Consider the following 23242-nt stretch of genomic DNA (forward strand, 5'->3'; position numbering starts at 1 on the left):
CCAATAAAATCCTAGTACACGGTGCAGCTTTGGCACTATTTTTGAAAATTATTGCTAACACCAAAATGACCCGTTTAATATTCATTTACTGCTCATCATAAAGTCGCCAAATCCCGTATGCACCGTTTACTAGGATTAAAGCTGCGCTCCTACAATTCTTCCTATGTGAGTACATAAATGCCTTTTTAAAATAGTATGTGGCAAATACCGTATATAAGTCGACCTCCCCACTTCGACATAAAAAATTCGTAGAAAATAAGAAACCCGCGTATAAGTCGACCTCCCACTTCCGAAATCGATCGAGAAACTTCGAAATTTTTTTTTTTTAAGTACTACAATTATTCAAAATCATCTGAGAAAAAAAAGTAAATATATGATAAAAAAATACCTTGGTAAATAAACAAAATCAAAATCCTTCAACGTCCGATTCATGGTCAGATTTGCCATACATTTCATAGAACTCTTCTGTCATCATTGGCTCATCATTATACATATTTTCAGTCTCGAACTCTGTATTGTTACAATCACTACTATAGCCTTCGTCGTCATTTTCACTTTCAAAAACAGCATCATCTTCTGTGCCGTCTAGTTCGTTGCTAATACAACATTTTTAAAATGATTTTATAATCATTTCAGAAGGTATTTCGTTCCAAGCATCTTTAACCCACTGAGCAATTAATGTAATATCGGGCTTTTTAATGTTGCCTCCCTTTGTATATAGTAACCTTCTAGAATTTGTTCCGGAAAAGATTCGCGTACGTAAAATCTATCTGCATTTTCACTTTTTAAAAGTTAAAAGAAATATTCAAAACTGTTCAGATATTGCGTGGGCTATTTTTTAAAATTTTGACGTGTACGCCTGTTAACAAAAGTATTTCATGAATGAACAATAACTAATATAAAGGCTTATACGTACATAAAAACTATCTGCATTTCTCTTTTCTTGGCGTGTTGGCAAAACTTTTTTATTGCTCGATATTGATCGGATGTTCGGGGGCTGAAAATTCTTTGGTTTAATCAAAACTTACTCTAGTTAAAGTATGAAACTCTGTGATTAGTTCATCACATAATTTAAGTCATGAAATTACTTCAAATAAGTGACTTATTTGATAAGTCATCCAATTTGAGTGCGGGAAGAAAACAACTGCATTATATAAAGAAATTTTTGAACGATTCTTTTAATTTTTTATGGCCCTGCATATAAGTCGAACCCCCCCCCCACTTTGAAGTCTTTTTTTGGTCCAAAATATTTTGACTTATACACGGGTATATATGGTATATATTTCTATACCATGCTGTTTAACTAAATTCATTTATTCCTTGAATGTGTTATTTTTATTAAAGGTATGGTTTCATTTATTCTGTGAATGTGTTATTTTTATTACAGATAAGTTTCATTTATTCTGTTAATGTGTCTGTTAATGCGTCCTATATGAGTATATAAATGCTTTTTTAATATGCTGTGTTTTGAAGATACAGTATTTCAGTTCCATGCTGTTTAAGTTGAAAATGATGCAGTCTAGAGAGGTTTAGTATAAGCAGATTCTATTTTTTGGATGGATAGGGTAAATATCCAAATTAAAATACAGAGTTAAGGGATTACTGAAAGTCAAACTACTGCAAATTAGTACATTACTGAAAATTAAGCTACTGTAAATTAGTATATTACCTTTCTGCTAGCCATTAAATTGATACATTTTTGCTCACAAAAATAAAGCTACACATAAAAATTTATTCTGTCAGTTTACATGTAGATATAGCTTCATAAAAAATTCTTTGAAGTCTTTAAATATGGTTACTCAAAATATTGCTTAGAATTCAAAGCTTGTAGCATTATTTCAGAAAAACACAATTTACATGCAATTGTTTATAAAAAATGTTTTTTTACTCCTGTTCATTTAAAAACACAACATAAGAAGAATTTTAGAAGAAGTTTTACATGTAACAAAAAGCACAGATAAAACAGTAATTTATTTAACTCTTGAAATCTTTGAAATATACATAGGGCCATAATTTAGAGGTAAATATGGTACCACCAATTGTCCATATTTACAGGTATCACTAAACTGAAACATTTTTCTAACTGGGTTAAAAGCATCACTCAAATCATTAACAATAAATTCAAAGGGACATTCAGATAGCAATTTTGACAGAGACATATGAACAACACCATCATTCTGCAGAGGTGATAGAGAACAAGTTGAATAGACTAGTGAGCCATTAGGTTTCAAAGCTTTCAGTGCAGCACTATAGAAAGAAAATTAGCTTCAATTAGTTACATGAACAAGAAATTTAAATACAAGAATATTAACTTAACTTCAAAAACATAAATAGTTTGACAATGAATAATTCTTGTTACAATAAAAATAGATTTAATTTAATATACATTTACACTTTTGATCATTAAACTACTTATTTCTGTATTTATAAGACACAAGTGAAAAATCAAAATCTCTTGTTTTAATCATAGGGGTAACCTATTGAATATAAACTCAGATTATAATGAACAAACACTTTGGTCCCATCTAATTTTTTACACACTTTCTATGTTATTTTATATGGCAATAGTGAACATTCAAATGTATGAAAACAAGATTTTAAAAACTTTATAAATATCTTTAACTGAAACATTCTTATACTTTTCATATTTCTGTCCAGAATTTGTGAAAATTTTAATGAAAGACTACTAACCCTTAGGATCCATTACGTCATGTTAGGATTCATTACATGAGGATAGAGGAAAATACCTTGATGTAACTATTCTTTTACTTTCAACTCTACGTTTCTATGATTTCTATATAAAGATTATCCAAGGCACACAATAGGCATGTTTTAGAAGACTGTACTATAACATGCACTGACCGCCGAGTTAAAGAATTTAAATGGGTGCACTGATTCCATTTGCATTCTTTGATTGAGTTGTAAAGGCCTATCAAACATTCAAAACATTTTGGAAGATTAACTGTCAGTTTTTCTTCTTTGCAGACAGCCAATCACTGTGAATCACTTTGACGTTTATGTAAAGGAAAAACTCGTTTCCATTATAAGCACAGAGTACCAAGAACTCCCATTCATCTTCTTTAGTTTCCTGCTGATTGAGTGAAAATATAATGTCTATAACTTTCTGAGGAAGGCAGAAAAAATTACTCCTCTTTCTTGCAATCAAAAATTTGCAGAAACATTATTTGAAACAGCTGTTTGCTGGAAACAGACCACAGACCTTTCTCTGTTCAATGTTGGTGCCATGGTAGGGATTTTACATTTTTTTCTATTTAGAAAATATAGATTACCCATTCAGCCAGCCCATTCGCCGGATTCAAACCTCGAACCAAACTACCAGTGTTCAGCGTCTTTACTGCTCGGCCGCTGCTGGGCATCCAACATGTTTATGTATGTTATTCTTATATAAATTATTAAATGCTATAATAAATACAAATTTATCTTACATTTCTTCTTTGCATATTGTAAACAGCCTATTTATTGTCTTAGTCAATTTTGTTTTTGTGCGCACTTATAACAACTGGCAATGAAACACACTTTCTCTAGCCTAAATCGCGACAGTGCCATTTTCTCATGCCAAGGTCACTACAAAGACGAGCCCTGAGGATACTATTTCTTAATTCTGCAGAACTAATATAATAATAAAGCCTTTTAGTTAGAAAATAATGTATTATTTCTATAATGAATACTTTTGCTTTCACTTCTGACATCATTCATAAATAAAGTCCTTTCCGCTAAAGTAAACTTCATTCGCCAGTTGCAAAAAAATCCATTCATGAGTTCTAAAAACAGCAGGAGTTTTTAAGTTTATTTTATATTTTAACAGATCAGAATTTTACTTTTTAAGAAAGTTTCATCAAATTTCCCATGACAAATAACTGTGTATAAATAAACAGCACTATTTCATACTTAGTTTTATTTTATATCTTACTACATATTACTCCCTTCTTCAGCTGCAACTAAATTAAATACAGACATCAAAAACAGAAAATAAAATTTTCAGGATTAACCCTCTAAGAGGCCATGTGTTTGGCTGTGAAAATGCCATGATTAAATTGTATTTTTTAAAATTCTAAAATTATTCTTTCATTTTGCACTTATTCCTTCTCTACCAATTCTGCCTTAACTATATTAACATACTTCAAGACAAAGTCTTCAAATATGTCAATTTATTAAATAGACAACACAAAAGTCTTGAAATTTTAAGACCAAGTTTTGAAATATGTTAATATAGTCTTTAAGTCTGTGTACTTAAAGCTAGAATGACAAATATTTTTGAATGCATATATATGGCTCTAGTCTCTTAGAGGGCTAACTGCTTAGAAGTCATAATGAAATAAATAAATAAAACCCACTTTTGCAGGAACTTACGAAAATAGATACATTAAATTATTATGTTAAAGCTCCGTGCCCTAAAAATTAAACACTACATACCACAGCATAGAAGTCTGAACTCGTGGAATTAGCAATCGCTCATTAAATCGTTTCTGTTGAAAAATATTGTTGCTGTCTTTGGTAGCTGATAATCGATCATTAGTACATGGAACATCTAACAGAATCTGTATGAGAAACAAGCAAAAGGGAAAACCATTATAATAAAAGATTATAAAAATACAAACAGCTCCTATGATTATTTTATCCATTAAATAATTTGTGATTAAGTATATCATACAATTTTCGATTTATTCACTTTATGATAAGAATGTATCAAGAAATCATTCTATAACATAAAATTCTATTTATAATATCTTATTCACACATGCTATCTGAAAATTATCATCCTTCTCCTTTTATAAATTAAACTCAATGAAATACTAAACTAAGAAAATGCTAATGTCTTCTCTTAATGCATTTCTTAAAATTGTGGCTGCCAAATACTTTATTTTATTTTTCCAGAAACGAAAATTAATATTTTCTACAAACATCTAGAGGTTCATTCATTTTTATAAGACTGCTTTCATATAATTTAAAAATATTCTATTGCCCGAAACTTTAATCATTTAAATGACCAATACTGATCAAAATCTTCAAATAAAGCAATTTTTTGTCTTTATTAAAGTGTTAATATTTTTGTGATGTAATAGTAACCCTTTTGTATGTATGGACCGGGTTGGTTTTTTTATTCTTAGCATTCTTTTCAATTGCTGTGTATGATTGCATGTGCGTAATGTTTAATGAAGGTGGTGCCTGAAAAGTCGTCTGAAAGTTTGCTTAGTGTTATAAATGAGTATATTCTTCCAGATACAACAATAATTTCTGACTGCTGGAAGACATACAATTGCTTTTCAGAGGCTTTGGGCACTTAATAGTAGATCACAGTCAGCAATTTAAGGATTCGGATACAGGTGTCGGCATTAATAAAATAGAAGGAACATGGAATGCAGTTAAACATGGTTTAGTCAGGAGGAAAACAAAGGACAGCTTGGACTATTATATGGCCGAATACATGCGCCGCAAGAAGGCCCAGGGGGGATCTATTTATGGATTTCTTGGATGCTATTATACATATTTATCCACCATTAACAGCGGATGAGCCGAAGCAACCAAAAATTTAATTGAATTGCTTACATGGAGGATGGAAGAGATGGTAGTGGGAAGCCTAAACATATGCACGTGAAAATAAGGTATGTTAAAAAATTGATGTTTCATTTATTTAGTTGTCTCTGTGGGCTAATTTTTGTTAAAAGATTTGTTGTTTAATGTTTTTATGTTATGATATATGCATTTTTGGTTATTTATTACTGTCTGTTTACGTATTTTTGGTTATTTGTTCATCTCTGTGTGTTAAGACAGCGGCAAAAATTTTCTGGTTAACATGATAGATTTTACTTTGTTTAAGCTTCCTAATTTTGTTTAAGTGAAAATAGATTGATGTGTACATGGACAAAGTTAAGGCAGTGCACAATGCCTAGCTTGTGCAATTCTCTAATGTTTTTTTAATTGATACCAAGTTTGTTTTTTAATTGATACCAAGTAACAAATTCTTGTTATTTTGGATTTGTGTAGTGGCACTACACAAATTCAAAATAAAAAGTCAAAGAATTGCACAGCTACACAAATTCAAAATAAAAAGTCAAAGAATTGCACAAACTCGGTGTCCATGTACTGCCAAAAATCCCCAATTATTGCCAGGAGGCACCTGTAAATATATTTTTACCCAAATAACTTTTATATTTGTGATTATATTTTTGCAACCTGTGCGGCAACATGTTTTTTTAAATTTTTCTTTCTGGCAACGGTTTCAGTTGTTGTCACTATAGTTCCTTTACCTTGTATATTTTCACTATGTTTTTTTTTTTTTTGTGCTTAATAAATATATGTTAGTGCAGATGATGTTTTTGCTTTTATCTCCGTTCACAATGTTAGACTCTAAAACTTTTTATATAACTAAGAAAGCTTTTTATCTAGTTTCATATGTTTAAATAATTGGACAATATTATAAGTCATTACTGAAAAAGCTAATTCTAGGATCACTGAAAATTTTCCCTTTTTACTTTTTTCGTGAAGGAAATTAGGAATTTTGGATATAGGTCCAAAAGTTCTAGTTACACTACTGATTGCACGCAATAAAATAGAATGCATAATTAACCTTTTTCTTTTTTAACATTTACCTTATCAAATAATTCAAAGGAAGTCCACTCACAAACATCTAAGTTAGAGACTAGTATCCTCTTACTCCAATCTTGAGAAGCAGGTAAATATGAATTTAAGACTGTTTTAAGTTTATTTAATCTGGAAACAGACGAATCATTGCAAACCAGCTTACCTGCAAATAAATAGGTTTTAAAATAAAAATAACAGAGGGTAGTAAAACTGGATGAAATTTATTTATTCATTTAATGTAATCTGATTTTGTAGAATGATGTAATCCTAAATCAAAACATGATTGCAGACCAATGCCCATTATGGACATCACCCTTAGCCTGCTTGTATGGTAGCACAATACCAAACACAATTGCATGTACCTATAAAGATAATCAGTTTTCAGATGCTGACTTTATCTAACATTTTTTAAGCTTGTCAGGTAACTGCTTAACAATTTAAGAAAATTTAGGTAATATGGCTATGCAACAAATTTAAATACACATACACACATATTTATGTAATAATGTAAAAAAGTACTACCATAGATGTTGATCCATAATGAGAACAAACTTGGAAGCTGAGGCAAATTTAAATATTCATTTTTATTTCAAGTTAATATTTGTGGCATTTTATTTAATATTTTAGGTTGGCATACTAATTGTGTCTGTTCTAGAACATTTGCATTTTTGATATCTTTGCAGTAAGAAGAGAAGCAGCATATTTATGTAACAATGTAAAATATTATGTAACACATATGCATATTATGTAACACCTATTTATGTAACAATGTAAAAAAGTACCAGCATAGATGTTGATCCATAATGAGAACAAACTTGGAAGCTGAGGCAAATTTAAATATTCATTTTTATTTCAAGTTAATATTTGTGGCATTTTATTTAATATTTTAGGTTGACATACTAATTGTGTCTGTTCTAGAACATTTGCATTTTTGATATCTTTGCAGTAAGAAGAGAAGCAGTATGCAGCTAGACTGAGGAGCAAGGACAAAGTGTGTTGTATTCAGGAAATAATCTTTCTTGAATTCCTGGGTTACTTTGGATTTGACATCATTTTGATTGGCTAATTAATAAAGCTATAAAATTATCATCAGCTGTTTAGGTTTCACTTTGTAAAACTATTTACATCATTACTGTTACATGATAATTATTATTAATAAAGAAAATAAAGATAATAAAAAATTAATTAATAAAGAAAACGTTAAACCTTTATGAAATGTATTGGGAATGTGTTTTGGATTAAAATTCTAAATGGATTTTGTCAATAACAATAACGTACGCTGATGAGCCTCTCCAAAGCTCACTAATAAATTTTTAAGAACTGCAAACTCGAAATTCTAGACTGGAAAGCTTAATTATGGCAAGAACATCTATCTGTCTATGGAAGGTGAGTTCACAGAAATCGTCAAAACCAAAGTAAAGAAATGTCTGGGAAATCTTTAAGAAAATGAAGCTTTATCATTTTTACCAGCTTCCAACAGTGATGATTGTTGTACAGCAGCAAAAACCAATTCTATTTGCTCTCAAGCCTTTGAAGCCTCAGTTACATCACTTTCATCAACTTCAAAAGTGATAATTGCTTTGCTACAGCAGAAAAACAGGCAAACAAACAAATTTGTTTTCCTACTTACTCTTAAACATTTTATATCACTGTCATGTTATCAATCATAAAATAGAACTTATTGCAGCCAAGGATGTATAACATGACATGTTATACTATTTTCATCAATTTAACAGAAGTGACTACCTTAAATTAATATCGATTGAATTAGCATAGCAAATGCTCACCGAACTGCATCCCAAATAAAATAGCAAGAGTCTTTCCCCCAGGGGAAGCACACAAATCACCAACTTCTTCACCTTTCTGAATATCTAGAGCTAATACAGGCAGTATTGAAGCTCCATCCATCAGGTAATAATCTGAGAAAAAAAAAAGAAAAAAAAAGATTATATACTATATATATATATGTAAGATATAACAAAATACGGTGGCTGCTTTAAGAATAACTGGCACAAAATTAACTATTCTAGATTTTATATTCTCCCCTCTAAATTCATCTGCTCTCCCAAATTGGAGATCTTGCCATGTTATATAACAACCTAAAATTCACAGATTAGCTGTATTTATGCATCAGAATTGGTATAAATATTCTCGGCACAACAACTACATCATTCGTTTTCCTAGATTCTACTTTGCAAAGAACTCTGTGCTGCTTATGCTGTCCTAAATGCTTACATCTTACCTTTAAAACTAGTGTATATAAAAATTATCGTATTTCATTATGATTGGATAAATGTCTACTAAGATAGTTTGAAATATGTAAAAATAAAGACTGGGACTTCTTCAAACTCAGTTGAGTTAACTGCGTCATCATAGCTTTTACTTTCAGTCAATACTACTGTCTTCTCAGCCATGATGAATATCGAAAGCTGTTAAAAGTTCTAGTTTTTTCTTCTACGCATTAAATTATGGAATATATATATATATCATTTTTAATTAAAAAAGGCACTTATATATTAACTGCTATTCACACTTTCAATTGTTGGCAGGATAACTCTGGTGGGGATCTGGACACAACAATCTGGTTAAAAAAAAAAAAAATAAAAAAAAAAGTGCTTCAAGGTCTTTTCCCATTTCTTCATTTTGCATTTCATCATCACCAAACAGCACTTGTTTTCTTCACCTCATTTGATACTACTATTAAAGTCAGCTTTCATTCATGTGGTTTTTGCAAAGCAGAATATGATAAAGGATAATGAAATGGGGGGGTAGAAACAATTACAGACTTGACCATCTGCCAGAGCTATCATTACCGTGGTTACAAAGTAAGTTAGGCAGGGGAAAATAACCCTTGAATAAAAGTGCTTAGTCTAAATAAGAGACTATAGCAATCCCATCTATTAACACAAACCCATCCGCAGAAGGCTAGATGTCAAAAACTAGAAATCTGGAATACACAAAAAGGTGAAAATAACATAGACTCAGCTGCCTGAATCTTTCCACATTTAATTTCGTTTTTTTCCAGTATCGCTTAAGTACTCAGTGCTTTTATGCCATGAGAATCATGAAAATGATCTAAAAGTTTTAGTAGATTACCTTCAAAAACAATTAGATCTGATAAGTGCATCATTATTCTCCCAAAAGGAAAGGTGACTTACTGCCTATGAACCATTATCAAAGACAAAGAAACTGATAAAATTGCTATACTTAATCACCCCAAAGTCAGCAGTACATAACTAAATAAATACAAATAAATTATGCATATCTACTTTTATTACATTAGTAGATTGCTGGAGAGGTGGGAATACTGTGAGAATGCAATGAGTCATCCAAACATAAGCAAGGCCAAGGAGAAAACCAATCAAGTCCAAATCACCTGATTCATAGTCATTACCAAAGATAAATACAGGGTATGCCAACTGTTGTTTAAGATGCAGCCTGGTAGATCATCTGTTATGAGAATCATCATTAGACTACTATACTCCAGTACTTGAAATTTCAGAGCTTATGATAATCTGAAATAAGCTTAATTAAGCCTATGGAAGATACTTTTTATTCCATTTTTCAATGCCATAAACTAACAGATGTTCATTCATGAAATTAAGCTGCATTTCTTTACATTCTTGTTTCACTTATCCTTTGCATAAGAAGGAAAAGAAGAAAATTTTTTTCCATATGATACATAAATAATACTACAGTACAAAGTCCGAACGTCCATTATCTGAAATGATCTAAAATCCGGACCTCAAAACCACCAACAATGTTCTTCTCCTAGGTTTTACACATGCCCATTTAATCCCCCCCCCCCTCTACACATAATAAAACATCTGGAAAGTACCGATTCTTAATTTCACTCAAACACTAAATAAAATACTTTGTTATTGAATAAACAAATATTTTAGCATAAATTTTTGCAATCAGTAATTTCGTTTCGCTGCTGCATATCTGCTTTTTGGCACACACCGAAACATTCCACATAGATACATCGTTATCTGACGCCAACCTGGCGAATCATTATTTATTATACATATCTTTTATCACCTCATGTTTATCAAAACATGACAACTTGAGTAATGACTCATGTAGCGATGCCTAAATTTTTTTTTTTTTGTTAGTAATTGAATGATAAAGGGATATGGTAACCTTTTATGTTGACATTACGCTTGGCAATGATGCACTAAAAAATGTTGACGAGGAAAAATTTACCAAAAATGTCTTTCCATATGCTAAAAATAGATTTTGTTGATGATGACACTCGTAGACCCAAAGATTACATTTAGGGCTATTTGAATTAAGAATAACTGATTTGTTTTCACATAAACCCAGAATCAGCACCAGGGCTCGAATGGCCGCACAGAGTTGAAGAATTTAGGACCCACAGAGATTGCATCAGGTAAGATATCTAGCCCGGCCCTCAATAAGGCTTAAGTATACATGGGAATTTATTTATTTAGAACTCTAATAAGCCTTAAACATGTGCAAGAAATAGACATAATAAATAATGTATATAATAAATAACTAAACTAATACAATTCAGGCTTAATTGTCTCAGTGTGCGATAGAAGCAAGATAAAATTTAACGAAACAACTTGTCATTAGTCGCCAAGCTCATGATACATAGCCAGATATGTATAGTGAAGGATAGCTAAATTTGATGATGATGCCGCTAATTTTTACAGGTTTTTGGATATTGCAAAACAAAGGTCAAATTTTCCAATTAACAGAATTTGTAAAGAAATCTGGATAAGCTGTAATAAATGAAGATGATATAAAAGAAGTTTTTCATTGTGATGACAGTGCTTCTCAATCATCAATTAATTAATGATTGGCGAAATCTGTAGTATGGTTCTAGATCCATGAAATATCACTACCGATAGTGAAGAAATTGACAGAGAAGTTACTGAAACCGAGAAGATTTCGATTGACAAGTTAGTCAGAATTCGCGAAACAACAGTTACAAGACTTCAACAATATAACTGAAGAAGAGATTATGTCTGTCTACAGAATTAAAGAAAAAGTATTAGCACAAAAAACAAAGCAACTTAAACAACTTACACTGAAAGAAATGTTTAATAAGGTAAACAAATAGATATTAAGCTTTTTTTTTTTTTGGTCAATTTTGATACGCTTTAGATTATAAATACTTCATTATTTCATAAATGATGATTTCATTTAATTTTATAATTTCTACATGCCATCTTACTAGATTTAAACTGATGATCTACTATCCAGAAAAATCCCAAATACGGAATCGCTGAAGTCCTGACGAGTCCGGATTTCGTGGATGGTCTGCTAATAAATAATATTGTCATCGTATCATCTTGTCTCACCATTGTTACCATGTGCAATATGAAAGACTCTCCGGACGAGTCCAATATTGGGCAATAAGGGATGTAACTTTAGCACCAGACGAGATTTCGCTACATGCTACACCACCTCATGTGCAAAACATTGGACTTGCCTACCTTGGCGCTAATTGCTTGCGATAGAGATAGGGTAAGTCAGTCTCTGTCGGCGTTACCTGTTGTGATAGTGAGCTAGTGCTGTTTCATTTATGTTTTAAGTTGAAGTTTATGCATTCTCTGTTAAAATGCCAAAATGGTCGTGTAAATTCACCGAGGATTTACAGAATGAATTCCCTTTTTTGAAGAAGGTACGTACTGGTACTGGTAATCAAGATCAAGACCATAGATTTAAATGCTCATATCGTAATTTTGAGTTTTCGGTTCTTCACAGTGGTCAATCTGATATAAAACATCATTTGCAGTCGAGTAAACACAAAAAGAGTTTAGCATGCACTGCTAAATCATCAAAACTGAACAGTTTTTTTAAGACTGCGAGTTCTAATGACAGAAACTTAGTAGCAAAAGAGCCAATTTTTGCTTACCAAACAGCAAACTATAGCCGAAGTTTCAATTCGAATTCTTATTCATCAAAACTAATTTCTAAATTTTTTTAACCTAAATTCTCACTTGGAAAAACTAAGTATCAGGCAATAGTTTTAAATGTCTTAGCTCCTTTAGCCTCAAGAAGAGCTTAAAGAAGACTTGACGACCAAGCCAAACTGTATATCTGTAAGTACAGATGCATCAAATAGAAAAGATATAAAACTTGTGCCAATTGTAGTGTGCTGCTTTAATCCTAATTCAGGTGAAGTAAAGCTGTTAGATTTCAAATCTGTAGTGGGTGAAACATCTGAAATTCTGACAAATCACTTATGCTCTGTCCTGTTGCCAAATGATTTGAACAACAAAGTAGTTGGCTTTTGTGGAGATAAAGGCAACACTAACTTTTATGCTGTGAAAAAAAAAGAGGAGGGAAACACAATGTTTTCCATCGACTCAAGCATAGTCTAGGATGGGAAATTAATGGAATCAGATGTGGAGCACACATTGTGTGCAAACTGCAGTAGATAGTCTTCCAAATGAAATTGAGGTTTGGCGATTCCGGATTATAGATCATCAATTTAAATCTGGTAAGATGGCATGCAGAAATTATACAATTAAAAATATAAAACTGTAATTTATGAAATAAAGAGCAACTATGATTTAAAGGGTATCAAAATTTACAAAAAAAAAAGATTAATATTTATTTGTTTACTTTATTAAACATTTCTTTCAATGTAAGTTGTTTAAGTTGCCTCGTTTTTTATGTGATAATACATTCTCTTTAATTCTTTAAACAGACATAATTTCTTGTTCAGTCAGAAAGTTCCGCTGTTGAAGTCCTGTAATTGCTGTGGTGAGAATACAGACTAACTTGTCAATCGAAATTTTTTTGTTTTCAATAACCTCTTTGTCCCTTTCTTCACTATCGGAAGCGCGAGGGTAAAACGCTTTACACACATGCATAGCGAACACCCACAGTAAACGCATGCGTAAGTTTGTGGCTTTGAGGTCCGGATTGTAGATCATTCCAGATAATGTATGTCTGGATTACGGACTTTGTACTGTACTTCTACATATACACAGTCCATGCAACTAAACTAAAGAACTTTTAATATGCCAAGATACAGTACCGTGAACTCATTCAACACGGGAACACCCGGTTTCTATCAATGATGCCCGTGCTGGAAAGAATTTTACAGAATTTTGAAGGTCTGAAAGCATTTTTTTTAAACCAAGAAATGTGCCCATGAACAATAAAAAACTTGTTTACTGATTTAACGGGCAAGCTCTACTTGTGGTTTGTCCACGGACGACTTGCACTGTTTAACAAGGCCATTCTGGTAATGGAAAAAGATAACATTACAGCTTTTGAGGTTGCTGAAGCTCATAAATCTCTTAAAAGAAACCTGGCAGAAAAAAAGGCTTTAAACTTTATTCCTATAGGTGCAAAAAACATCTACAGGAATCCAGATGAGCAAGTCCATAACAGCGTGAAAGAAGGCTTTTATCAAAGATGCATTGCATATTTGGACCTCTGGAAGAACAGCTTTGGATATGCTAAACAGCTTTCATGGGGCAATCTAACCAAAACAACGGCTATTGAATGGGGAAAAGGCTGAAAGTTCTGCCGAAATTATTAATAGCAGTCTTCTTGATGGACCCGATATGAAAATCATCAGCTCTTTGACAAAGTTGTGCTTACTAAGGAGTATTTTCAGTAAAATTGGGAACAGTGGAAGCAAGAAGAGACTACCACCAGAGATGTGATTATTTCAACTAAAGAAAAATGGCTCAGGCTGTTTGGTCACTTCAAGGAGAATCACACAGCAGACTCCAGTCTGATCAAGATTGTTGAGTACACCTTCTGCTTACCTGGGACCAGTTGAGAGAGCATTTTCTCTGATGAACAACACATGAACTGACAATAAGGGTTAGATAAAGGAATCTACAGTTAAAGGCTTGATGCCATGTAAAATTAATATTGGATAAGCTTGTGAAGATTTCTCCAACAAGATTAAAACCAAAAAAGACTTTCTAACAAAAGTCCTAGTCAACAAAAAGTACATGTAAATATTGTTCAAGGTGTTTCTTCTTATTTAAGTAACTTATAAATATTAACATGTAAGAAATAAAATGCTTAAATTTATATACTTTTGTCATTTATTATTGCCCCCGATTTAGGTTCTTAATCAGAAACCATTTATTTATAGCATTGAGAATAAACTTCTCTCTAAAACACTCTAAAAACCTGCCAAGGCTGAGTACCCTCGAATACCCGCTATGCTAGGGGGGGGGGGCATTCTGGTGTCTTGGTTGAACATTTCAGAAATCTGGCAAGCCTAAACATAGTTGAAGTTTGTAATCATAGCTAAGAATAATACCAACATAAAAAAAAAGATATTAAGAACATCATTGCATGTGGTACTTCAAATTGCCATGCGTTCATAGTCAAGCCTTGATGATACCAAACAAATAATAAATGATGACTCACCAGTTTGGTTTCAAGAACAAAACTTAAATTTGCAGCAGTTTTGCTGAGCATCCAGATTTTAGATCATTCCAGATATTGGATGCCTGGATTTTAAAATTTATATTATACAAAATAACCAGGAAAAGTGACTGATTAGGGTTTCATGAGACGGCACAATATAGGAAGGGGAGGGTTACAATGAGTTAATTAATACAGTCAAAAGTCGTTAATCCGGACTCATAGGGACTTCGTCGATTCCGGATTATCGATTTTTCCGGATTATAGATCATCAGTTTAAATCTTGTAAGATGGCATGCAGAAATTACAAAATTAAAAATATGAAACTGTAATTTATTAAATAAAGAACAATTATGATCTAAAGGGTATCAAAATTTACAAAAAGAAAAAGCTTAATATTTATTTATTTACTTTATTAAACATTTCTTTCAATGTAAGTTGTTTAAGTTGCTTCGTTTCATGTGATAATACTTTCTCTTTAATTCTATTAAACAGACATAATTTCTTGTTTAGTTACAAAGTTCCGCTGTTCAAGTCCTATAATTGCTGTGTCGAGAATACCGACTAATTTGTCAATCGAAATTTTTTCGTTTTCAATAACCTCTGGGTCACTTTCTTCACTATCGGAAGCAAATTATAATGACGAGGAACTTGTTTTAAATCATATCAAAGACGGAGTACATCGAGATGAAATACTACATTTAGTAAGGAATTATAAGCCAAATAAAATAAAAACATCTGCTCTGAAGATAAGGATAGTGCTGACAGATCAACTTCCAATTCATTGCACAACGCGGCGTTCCCCCCGCCGAGCAGCATGAAATTGATAAACAGATTTTGGATTTCGAAACATACGTTCGCTTTAGATCCTTTACATATTAGCAAATATATATCGGAAATTCTATTTGATATAATCGAAAGTTCAAGCTTACTTTTATAAAATTGCTCAAACAGTCTGCAAAAAATAATAAGCCGGATCCAATTTGAAGATTAAGGAATAACGCAATCTGCAACATTAACTGAATTAGATAATTTTAGCTCAGCTTATACCGTTCGTTATACATTAAACATGCATGCGTAAACGTTTTATGTGCATGCGCACAGCCGTAAAGGTCTTAGGCGCACACGTAAACGCCTATGCGAATGCGTCAACGCGACGCATGCGCAGGAAGTTTGTAGCTTTGAGGTCTGGATTATAGATTATTCTGAATTATGGGTGTCCGAATTAACAACTTTTGACTGTATGTATATTAACTGTTTTTTGTACTTTTCAACAGTACAAGAAATGAAGGATCGGTAAAAGTTTAAAATTGTGTCCCCCTTGTTTTTTTGGCAATTTTTTTTTGACACCAATATCGGTGCCAGGAAGGCAGAATTTCAAGATGGCCGCTACACAAAACAAAAATAAGAAGTCAAAGAATTGCATACATTCGGTGTCCACGTACACATTGATCTATTTTCACTTAAAAAAAAAATCACAGATTTGCACAAACTACGCATTGCGCACTGCCTTAACTTTATCATGTACACATCGATCTATTTTTCACTTAAAAAAATCAGGAAGCTAAAACAAAGTTAAAACTATCATTTTAACCAGAAATAGGATTTCATCACCAAAATTTTCACCAATCAAAGGGACACCCAATTCTACACTACATCCAAAGGATATAACATTAGTTTAATTTAATAAGTTTAAAATTGTTATTTAGTTAGATGTAAAAGTAGATTGTTTTGTTATTTAGTTACATGTAAAAGTAGATTGTTTTGTTATTTAGTTACATGTAAAAGTAGATTGTTTTTATATATGTGGCATGAAAAAAAAGAATAAAATGACAGATAAATTTTTTCTAGAAATATTAAACTTTCAATTTAAATGCCTTTTGAGCCACAGCCACAATAATTTCTCCCTTATAATGAATTCATTTCTAAACACTATATTAAAAGTACTTGAGGAGTTGCAGTACGTTGCTCAAACTATAAAAGGTCTGTAATGAATTGAGTTGGGAAACGATGATATGGACAATGGTGGTTTTCACAGAATTTTATTGTTAACATTACATTTTATTTCTGATGCAAGTAGTAGGGTATGATTGGGAGAGAAATTGATTGCAAAGGTACATAATATATCCCTTCCAAAGCAACACTTATTCATTATTCTAATGATATAAACATTAATAAACTTTTTGCAAATATTACTGACAAACGAATATTTATTACATAGGTCACTTTGGCAAGGATTACTACTGTAATGGAAAAAGTAACTAAACAATGTCATGCGGAATAACTAGACCACAGTATCAAAAAAAAAAAATTTTTTTTTTTAAATTCTAAGTTCGATTTTATGTAAAATGAAACTATTACCAGAAAATTTGTTTTAGTACTATAAATCAATTTTTTATGAACTGTGGATCCAGTGAACATTGAGGTTAGAAACTTTTAGCTAAAATTTGTAGAAAATATGAAAAAGTTTTTAAAAAAATGTTCAAATTGAAGCTATCCATACAGTTCAACATATTCAATTTTCTCACCTCTGAATATCCACTATAGCAGTATAAAATAACATTAAGTGTACAGGAAATCGAACAGTACCAAAAGGTTTGTTTATTATAGTGGAATTCAATTATATTTTCTTAGTACCAACCGCTGGAAAAGCATTGTTGTCTATATATCTTTTCAAGACCTTTCCATATGAAGAGAATAATGCACACTCTCCTTAAAACATGAAATGCAAATTCATGAATGTGAAGTTTACGTATGAACAGAGGTTATGAATATAAAGTATAACATATCATGGTTGAAAAAAGTATATGAGGGTAATGGGGAGAGAAAATTTATCCCTAGGTGATCTAGATGTCACTAAATTTCAGTTTTTGTCTAAATTTTAACTGCATAATTTATAATTTTCAAAATGGAAAAGATAAAATAAGAATTTTTACAAATATTGCTCATTAGAATTATGAGCATTTGTAGTCCAAATATCTCAAATTTAGAATTTAGATATTTGAACCATAGGTACTTTAAAACTGCTTTGTGGGTACCAAAAAAACTTTTACAGGTATTGAAAGAACCTTTTTTGAAAAATTAAAAATAGATAAAATTATACTTTTAATAAAATAATAAGAATACTAAGACAATGCTTACTTAATAAACCGGTAGAATCTTCTTTTGGAGGAGGGAACTTTCTGAATTTTCCTCGTGGACAAAAATATATATTCCAGTTTTCAGGATATTGTATAATACCATGAGGTACAAGTTGTGCATTGTAATTCAAAGTAGGTTTAAAAAATTCAAAACACTCTTCCTCTAAGTCGACATCACCGTATTTAAACTTTGTTGCTGGCATATATTCATCTTCATTGTAATGCTCCACTCCAGTGCATAATTCAGAATTCGAATCCTCAGAAACTGGTTCATGTTCAGAGTCAGATGCGGAACTGTTTTGACAAGATTCCTTAACATTTTTTTCAGAAGAAAATGAAGAATGAAATTCATTTAAATTTAAGTAATAAACATCTTTCAAGTTATAAACGTCACAGTCACCAAACAGATCATAGACATTTTTAGATACAGTGAATACATTAGTAACTGCACAGTAACTATGAGAAGACAACAAACCTAATCGTATGGAAGCCCAATTTTTGAAAACAGGACTGTAGAACTGATCGAAATGGTTTAGAGCCAATTCTGTTGCTTGCCGCTTCAACTAAAATGTAAAAAATTAATGCTACTAAATACAATGTACATAACAACGCAAAACTAACTTATTAAATAATATAAAACTTATTAAACCAACTATAACACGCAAAAATCTTACCCTTGGCGTAGAATACCTTCTAATCAGGGATATATTAACTTTTGGAAGAGATTTAAATTTAATCACAACATCAGCGTAAATCATTATTTCCTTTGCTATCTTTAATCAATAATAAATATTGAATCTAGTTAACATAAATTACTCAGTTCGCTACACTGACAAAAAATATTAAAAAATATTCAACAACACAGATACCTCCATTCGCATGCCTGCAAGATTGTCTACTTCGCAAGTCGCGACTTTCAGCTTTAAAAACTTGGATTTGTTTTTCGGAGTTAAATTATTAATTCCTCGGAAACACAGATTGGAAATCTTTGGAATTCAAGAAAAATTTAATATTGATAATAAATAATATTAAAAAGTTTTTCTCGAAGTATCCATTAGGAATTAAATTAATTGAAGAAATATTTACGATTGAATATGAATACTGGGCAGAGTGATTAATAAATTGAAGTGAAATGATTGCAAAGTTGAAATTGTAAACCAGGCTGAAAGAACGTTTTTAAATTGGTGATATGTCAACATAATTAAACTTTTTTTAACTTTTTTTTCGTATCAGTAAAATATTAAATATTGATCACATGTGTGCAGTTTTTACACACAAATTCTAATTATTTGTTTGATTAGCGAGATAAAGTATTGAATTCATATTATGGAATGGTGATCTTTTTTAATTTAATCAAATCGAAAATTTCACGAGTTAGAAACCTTTAACATATTATAAGCCATTAAAACATTCATTTTTTTTGGATATATGTAATTATATTCTTCAAAATACTGCTACTTTAGTTCAGCATGGACGAAGAAAATTTAAATATGTTAAATAATGATGTTGCAGAATGTCAAAGTAATTTGCATTCTTCTGATGCATACATGGATACTATTAATCATTCACGTACTCCTGTGGAACATAATTTATTAGATGGCAAATGTTTAGATGGAAAAGATACTTTATTGCCTCATGAAATCATAGATGTAGAAAATGAATCCTGTGAACCGAAAGAAGGTTTATTAGATTCGCCCTGCGAATTTATAAATTCATCTGTGGACAATAATTCTAATAAAGAAATAGAAATATTAGAAAATATTCATCAAAATTTACAAAATGTCTCTTCTGATCTCAGTGTTTGTATTGAGTCACCACATTCAAATAATGACACAAAAGAGCACGTTCATTCTTCAGATATGGAACAGTCTGTAAATAGTATTTCAAGTGATGAGATATATGATTTTGAACACATTCCTTTGCAAATTACAGGAGCATGGAAAGAGTTTCAAGGAAAAAACCAGAATAATTTTACACGTGGATGTAAATGGTAATTTTTTGCATTACTTTTTTAATAACATTGATTGTAAACTAATTATTGATAATCAGTTTAGTGTACATGGATGATTCTGCAATATTATCATCACTACATCTGATAAGCTAAACTGTATTTTACAAATGCTATGAAATCATATTCTTATTTATCATATCAGGTACTCATCCACATTCTAACTACAAAAGAGCACGTTCATCTCTATTTATAACTATCTATATTAATGTCTTGAAATACATATGTATGAAAGAAAATTGTCCATGCATATTTTGTTTCATGTAAACTCATGCATTTTAAATGTGTATTATTTCACATAATTAAAATAATATCTATCCTTCTCTGTCATAATATTCAGCAACACAATATTCAAAATTTTATTATTTAAATTTTTATGTAGTAGTCATTTTAGTAAAATGAAAACTCACTATTTATACTGCTAATAATTTTCTTATGTATTTTCCTCTATGTTAACTAATTGACCAATAATCAAGAGGGAAAAATTATGTGAGTAATTTAATTTCTGAAGAAGGCAGTTACAGAGCATTTTTTTTAAATTTTATTTTTTAAATCTAAGACTCAAGGGTAAAAGTATATTTATGGTTACCCTTTGGCGAAAATTGGTGATTTTTGGTGGCACATGGATAATGAGTTTGTGCAATTCTTTGACTAGGCATTGTGCACTCCCTTTATTTTATCCATGTACATGTCAACCTATTTTCACTTAAAAAATAATCAGAGAGTCACACAAACTCGGCATTGCGCACTCCCTTTGTTCATGTACACATCGATATATTTTGCTTAAAAAGTCAAAGGAGCACCCAATTCTAGGTAAAAGTATATTTACAGAACATTAAACTACTCAGGTTACTATAAATGAAACAATAATTTGGTGATAAATGAAACAACGGTAAAAGTTTACAATTTGGTGCCTCCCCCTTTTTTTTGGCAATTCTGCTTTGATGCCAAGATTGGTGCCAGAAAGGCACAATTTCAAGATGGCCACTACACAAAACCAAAATAAGAAGTCAAAGAATTGCACAATGCCAGTGTCCACGTACACATCAATCTATTTTCACAAAAAACCAGAAATTTGTACAAACTAGGCACTGTGCACTACCTTAACTTTGTCCATGTACACATTGATCTATTTTCACTTAAATAAAATCAGGAAGCTAAAATAAAGTTAAAACTATCGTGGTAACCAAAAACGAGGTTTCATTGTCAAAATTAAACAAAATTTGTCGCCAATCAAGGGGCACCCAATTCTACACTAGAGCCGAAACAACTTCACGATCCTACAAGGGCTACCTTTCGGTCTCCTCTAACCCTTTTATTATGCATAGTTTTTTAATTATTTTAAATAATATACAATCAAAAGTCGTTAATCCGGACTCGTCGGGACTTCGGCGATTCTGGATTACAGATCATCAGTTTAAATCTCGTAAGATGGCATGCAGAAATTCTAAAATTAAAAATATGAAACCGTAATTTATGAAATAAAGAACAATCATGATCCAAAAGGGTATCAAAATTTAAGAAGAAAAAAAAAAAAAAAAAAAAAAAAAGCTGAATATTTATTTCTTTACTCGGTTAATCTTTGGATTATGGTAACTTGGGGATTTTTTGGCGAAAATTTGGCGACCAATTCTGCTACAGCAACCCTCTATTTTTTTTCGCCGCCATATTGTCTTCACGAAGTAAAGACATGTTTCGGCTGATCTTTAGAATATGGTAACTGGTAGTTTGGCGACATTTTGGAGGCGATAAAGGTTACTACCTGGGACTTTGGTAATAATGTGAGCAGTACTCAGTTCCGATTACGCATTATTTTGTGTGAGGGAAATGAGAGATCATGGGATATGTCATCTGATATTAATGGACGAATTACGGTTCTTTAATCGGAAAGGGGGGGGAATTTGGAAAAATATCTGTGGCTGTATATTATTTTGTATTAAGCTTCATTGTTTGTTGTGTGAAGTAGGGTTGAATAATTTTGGGATTGTATGGCGCTGTCTAAAGTGAAAAATCGTAGGAATGTTTGGAAGATGAAGGTTTTAAACATCTTGCTGTGAACCACAAATATTATTTTAAAGATCCGGAAACAGGTGCACATACCAATACAATAGAGGGCACGTGGAGTGCTATAAAAAGCGCCATTCCGAGGCATTGTGATAAAGAGAATTTTGCTTTTTATTTAGCGGAGGAAGTGTGAAGGAAAAATTCGCAGAAAAAATCGTTCAATAATTTTATTGAATACATAATAAAAGTGTATCCACCATGTAAGCAAGATTCTGAAGAAGATTAGGTAAGTTAGTATTTTTAATTATTTGAGGATATTATTTGGCTGATCTTTGGAATATGGTAACTGGTAGTTTGGCGACATTTTGGAGGCGATAAAGGTTATTACCTAGGACTTTGGTAATAATGTGAGAAGCACTCAGTTCCGATTACACATTATTTTGTGTGAGGGAAATGAGAGATCATGAGATATGTCATGTGACATTAATGGACGAATTACAGTTGTTTAATCGGAAAAGGGGGGAAATCTGGAAATTTCGTATTTAGCTATATTCTGTGTTGTGTGAAACGTGACATTAATGGACGAATTATAGTTCTTTAATCGGAAAAGGGGGTTAATTTGGAAAAGCTTCATTGTGTGTTGTGTGAAATAGTGTTGATTAATTTTCGGATTGCATGGCGCTATGTAAAGTGAATTCTAAATTTTTAATGCGTTTATCTGATAATAATAATAAGTTGAGATTGTGTGAAAGAAAGGATATTAGAAGTTTAAATGGTGGTGCAAGAAATATGGTGAAAATGGACATTTTGTGAAAAGGTGTGTAAGGAAGGGTATGTGGTTTGCCGAAAGTAGTTTGAGTATAGGTGAAATTTTATTAATTTCTTATTACTTGGTGAATAGACTTCCAGTTGACTACTGGATTTAGGATTTAGAAATTAGCAATAGTACTGCAGCGACGTAATGAAGATTAGGTAAGTTAGTATTTTTAATCATTTGAGGATATTATTTGTATGCATTGTTCTAAATGTAAGGAGTAAATAAATTAAAATGTAAGGAGTAAATAATTAAAATTATTTGAAAATTGTTATTAGCAATGATTTAGTTTAAAGT

General features: G+C 31.5%; 2 protein-coding genes across 4 annotated transcripts in view; one reads left to right on the plus strand and one right to left on the minus strand.

The window, feature by feature from the left end:
• Positions 1-1952: 1952 nt before the first annotated feature.
• Positions 1953-19026, minus strand: l(2)10685 (5-methylcytosine rRNA methyltransferase l(2)10685). 2 transcript variants are annotated; one of them, XM_035367885.2, is made up of 6 exons: positions 18794-19024; positions 18121-18682; positions 8391-8522; positions 6612-6766; positions 4435-4559; positions 1953-2247 (listed from the first exon to the last, which is right to left on the minus strand). In XM_035367885.2, exons 1-6 carry the CDS (start codon positions 18875-18877, stop codon positions 1971-1973), a joined length of 1335 nt encoding a protein of 444 aa, XP_035223776.2. In that variant the 5' UTR covers positions 18878-19024; the 3' UTR covers positions 1953-1970. The 2 variants fall into 2 exon arrangements, with proteins under 2 accessions (XP_035223776.2, XP_035223777.2); XM_035367886.2 differs by lacking the exon at positions 8391-8522 and having other exon boundaries at positions 18794-19026.
• Positions 19027-19262: 236 nt separating this feature from the next.
• Positions 19263-23242, plus strand: part of WDR79 (Telomerase Cajal body protein 1 homolog) — a 78409-nt gene continuing 74429 nt past the window's right edge. Inside the window, exon 1 of one of the 2 annotated variants that reach the window (XM_085823205.1) lies at positions 19263-20109. In XM_085823205.1, the coding sequence (XP_085679331.1) occupies positions 19589-20109 (521 nt within the window). In that variant the 5' untranslated portion in view covers positions 19263-19588. The remainder of the gene's footprint in view (positions 20110-23242) is intronic. The other variant, XM_085823204.1, reaches the window with a different exon arrangement.

The sequence above is a fragment of the Stegodyphus dumicola genome, chromosome 9 (genome assembly GCF_044657685.1).
Source record: "Stegodyphus dumicola isolate Sdum_Otavi_A_Nest chromosome 9, ASM4465768v1".
Lineage (NCBI taxonomy): Eukaryota > Metazoa > Arthropoda > Arachnida > Araneae > Eresidae > Stegodyphus > Stegodyphus dumicola.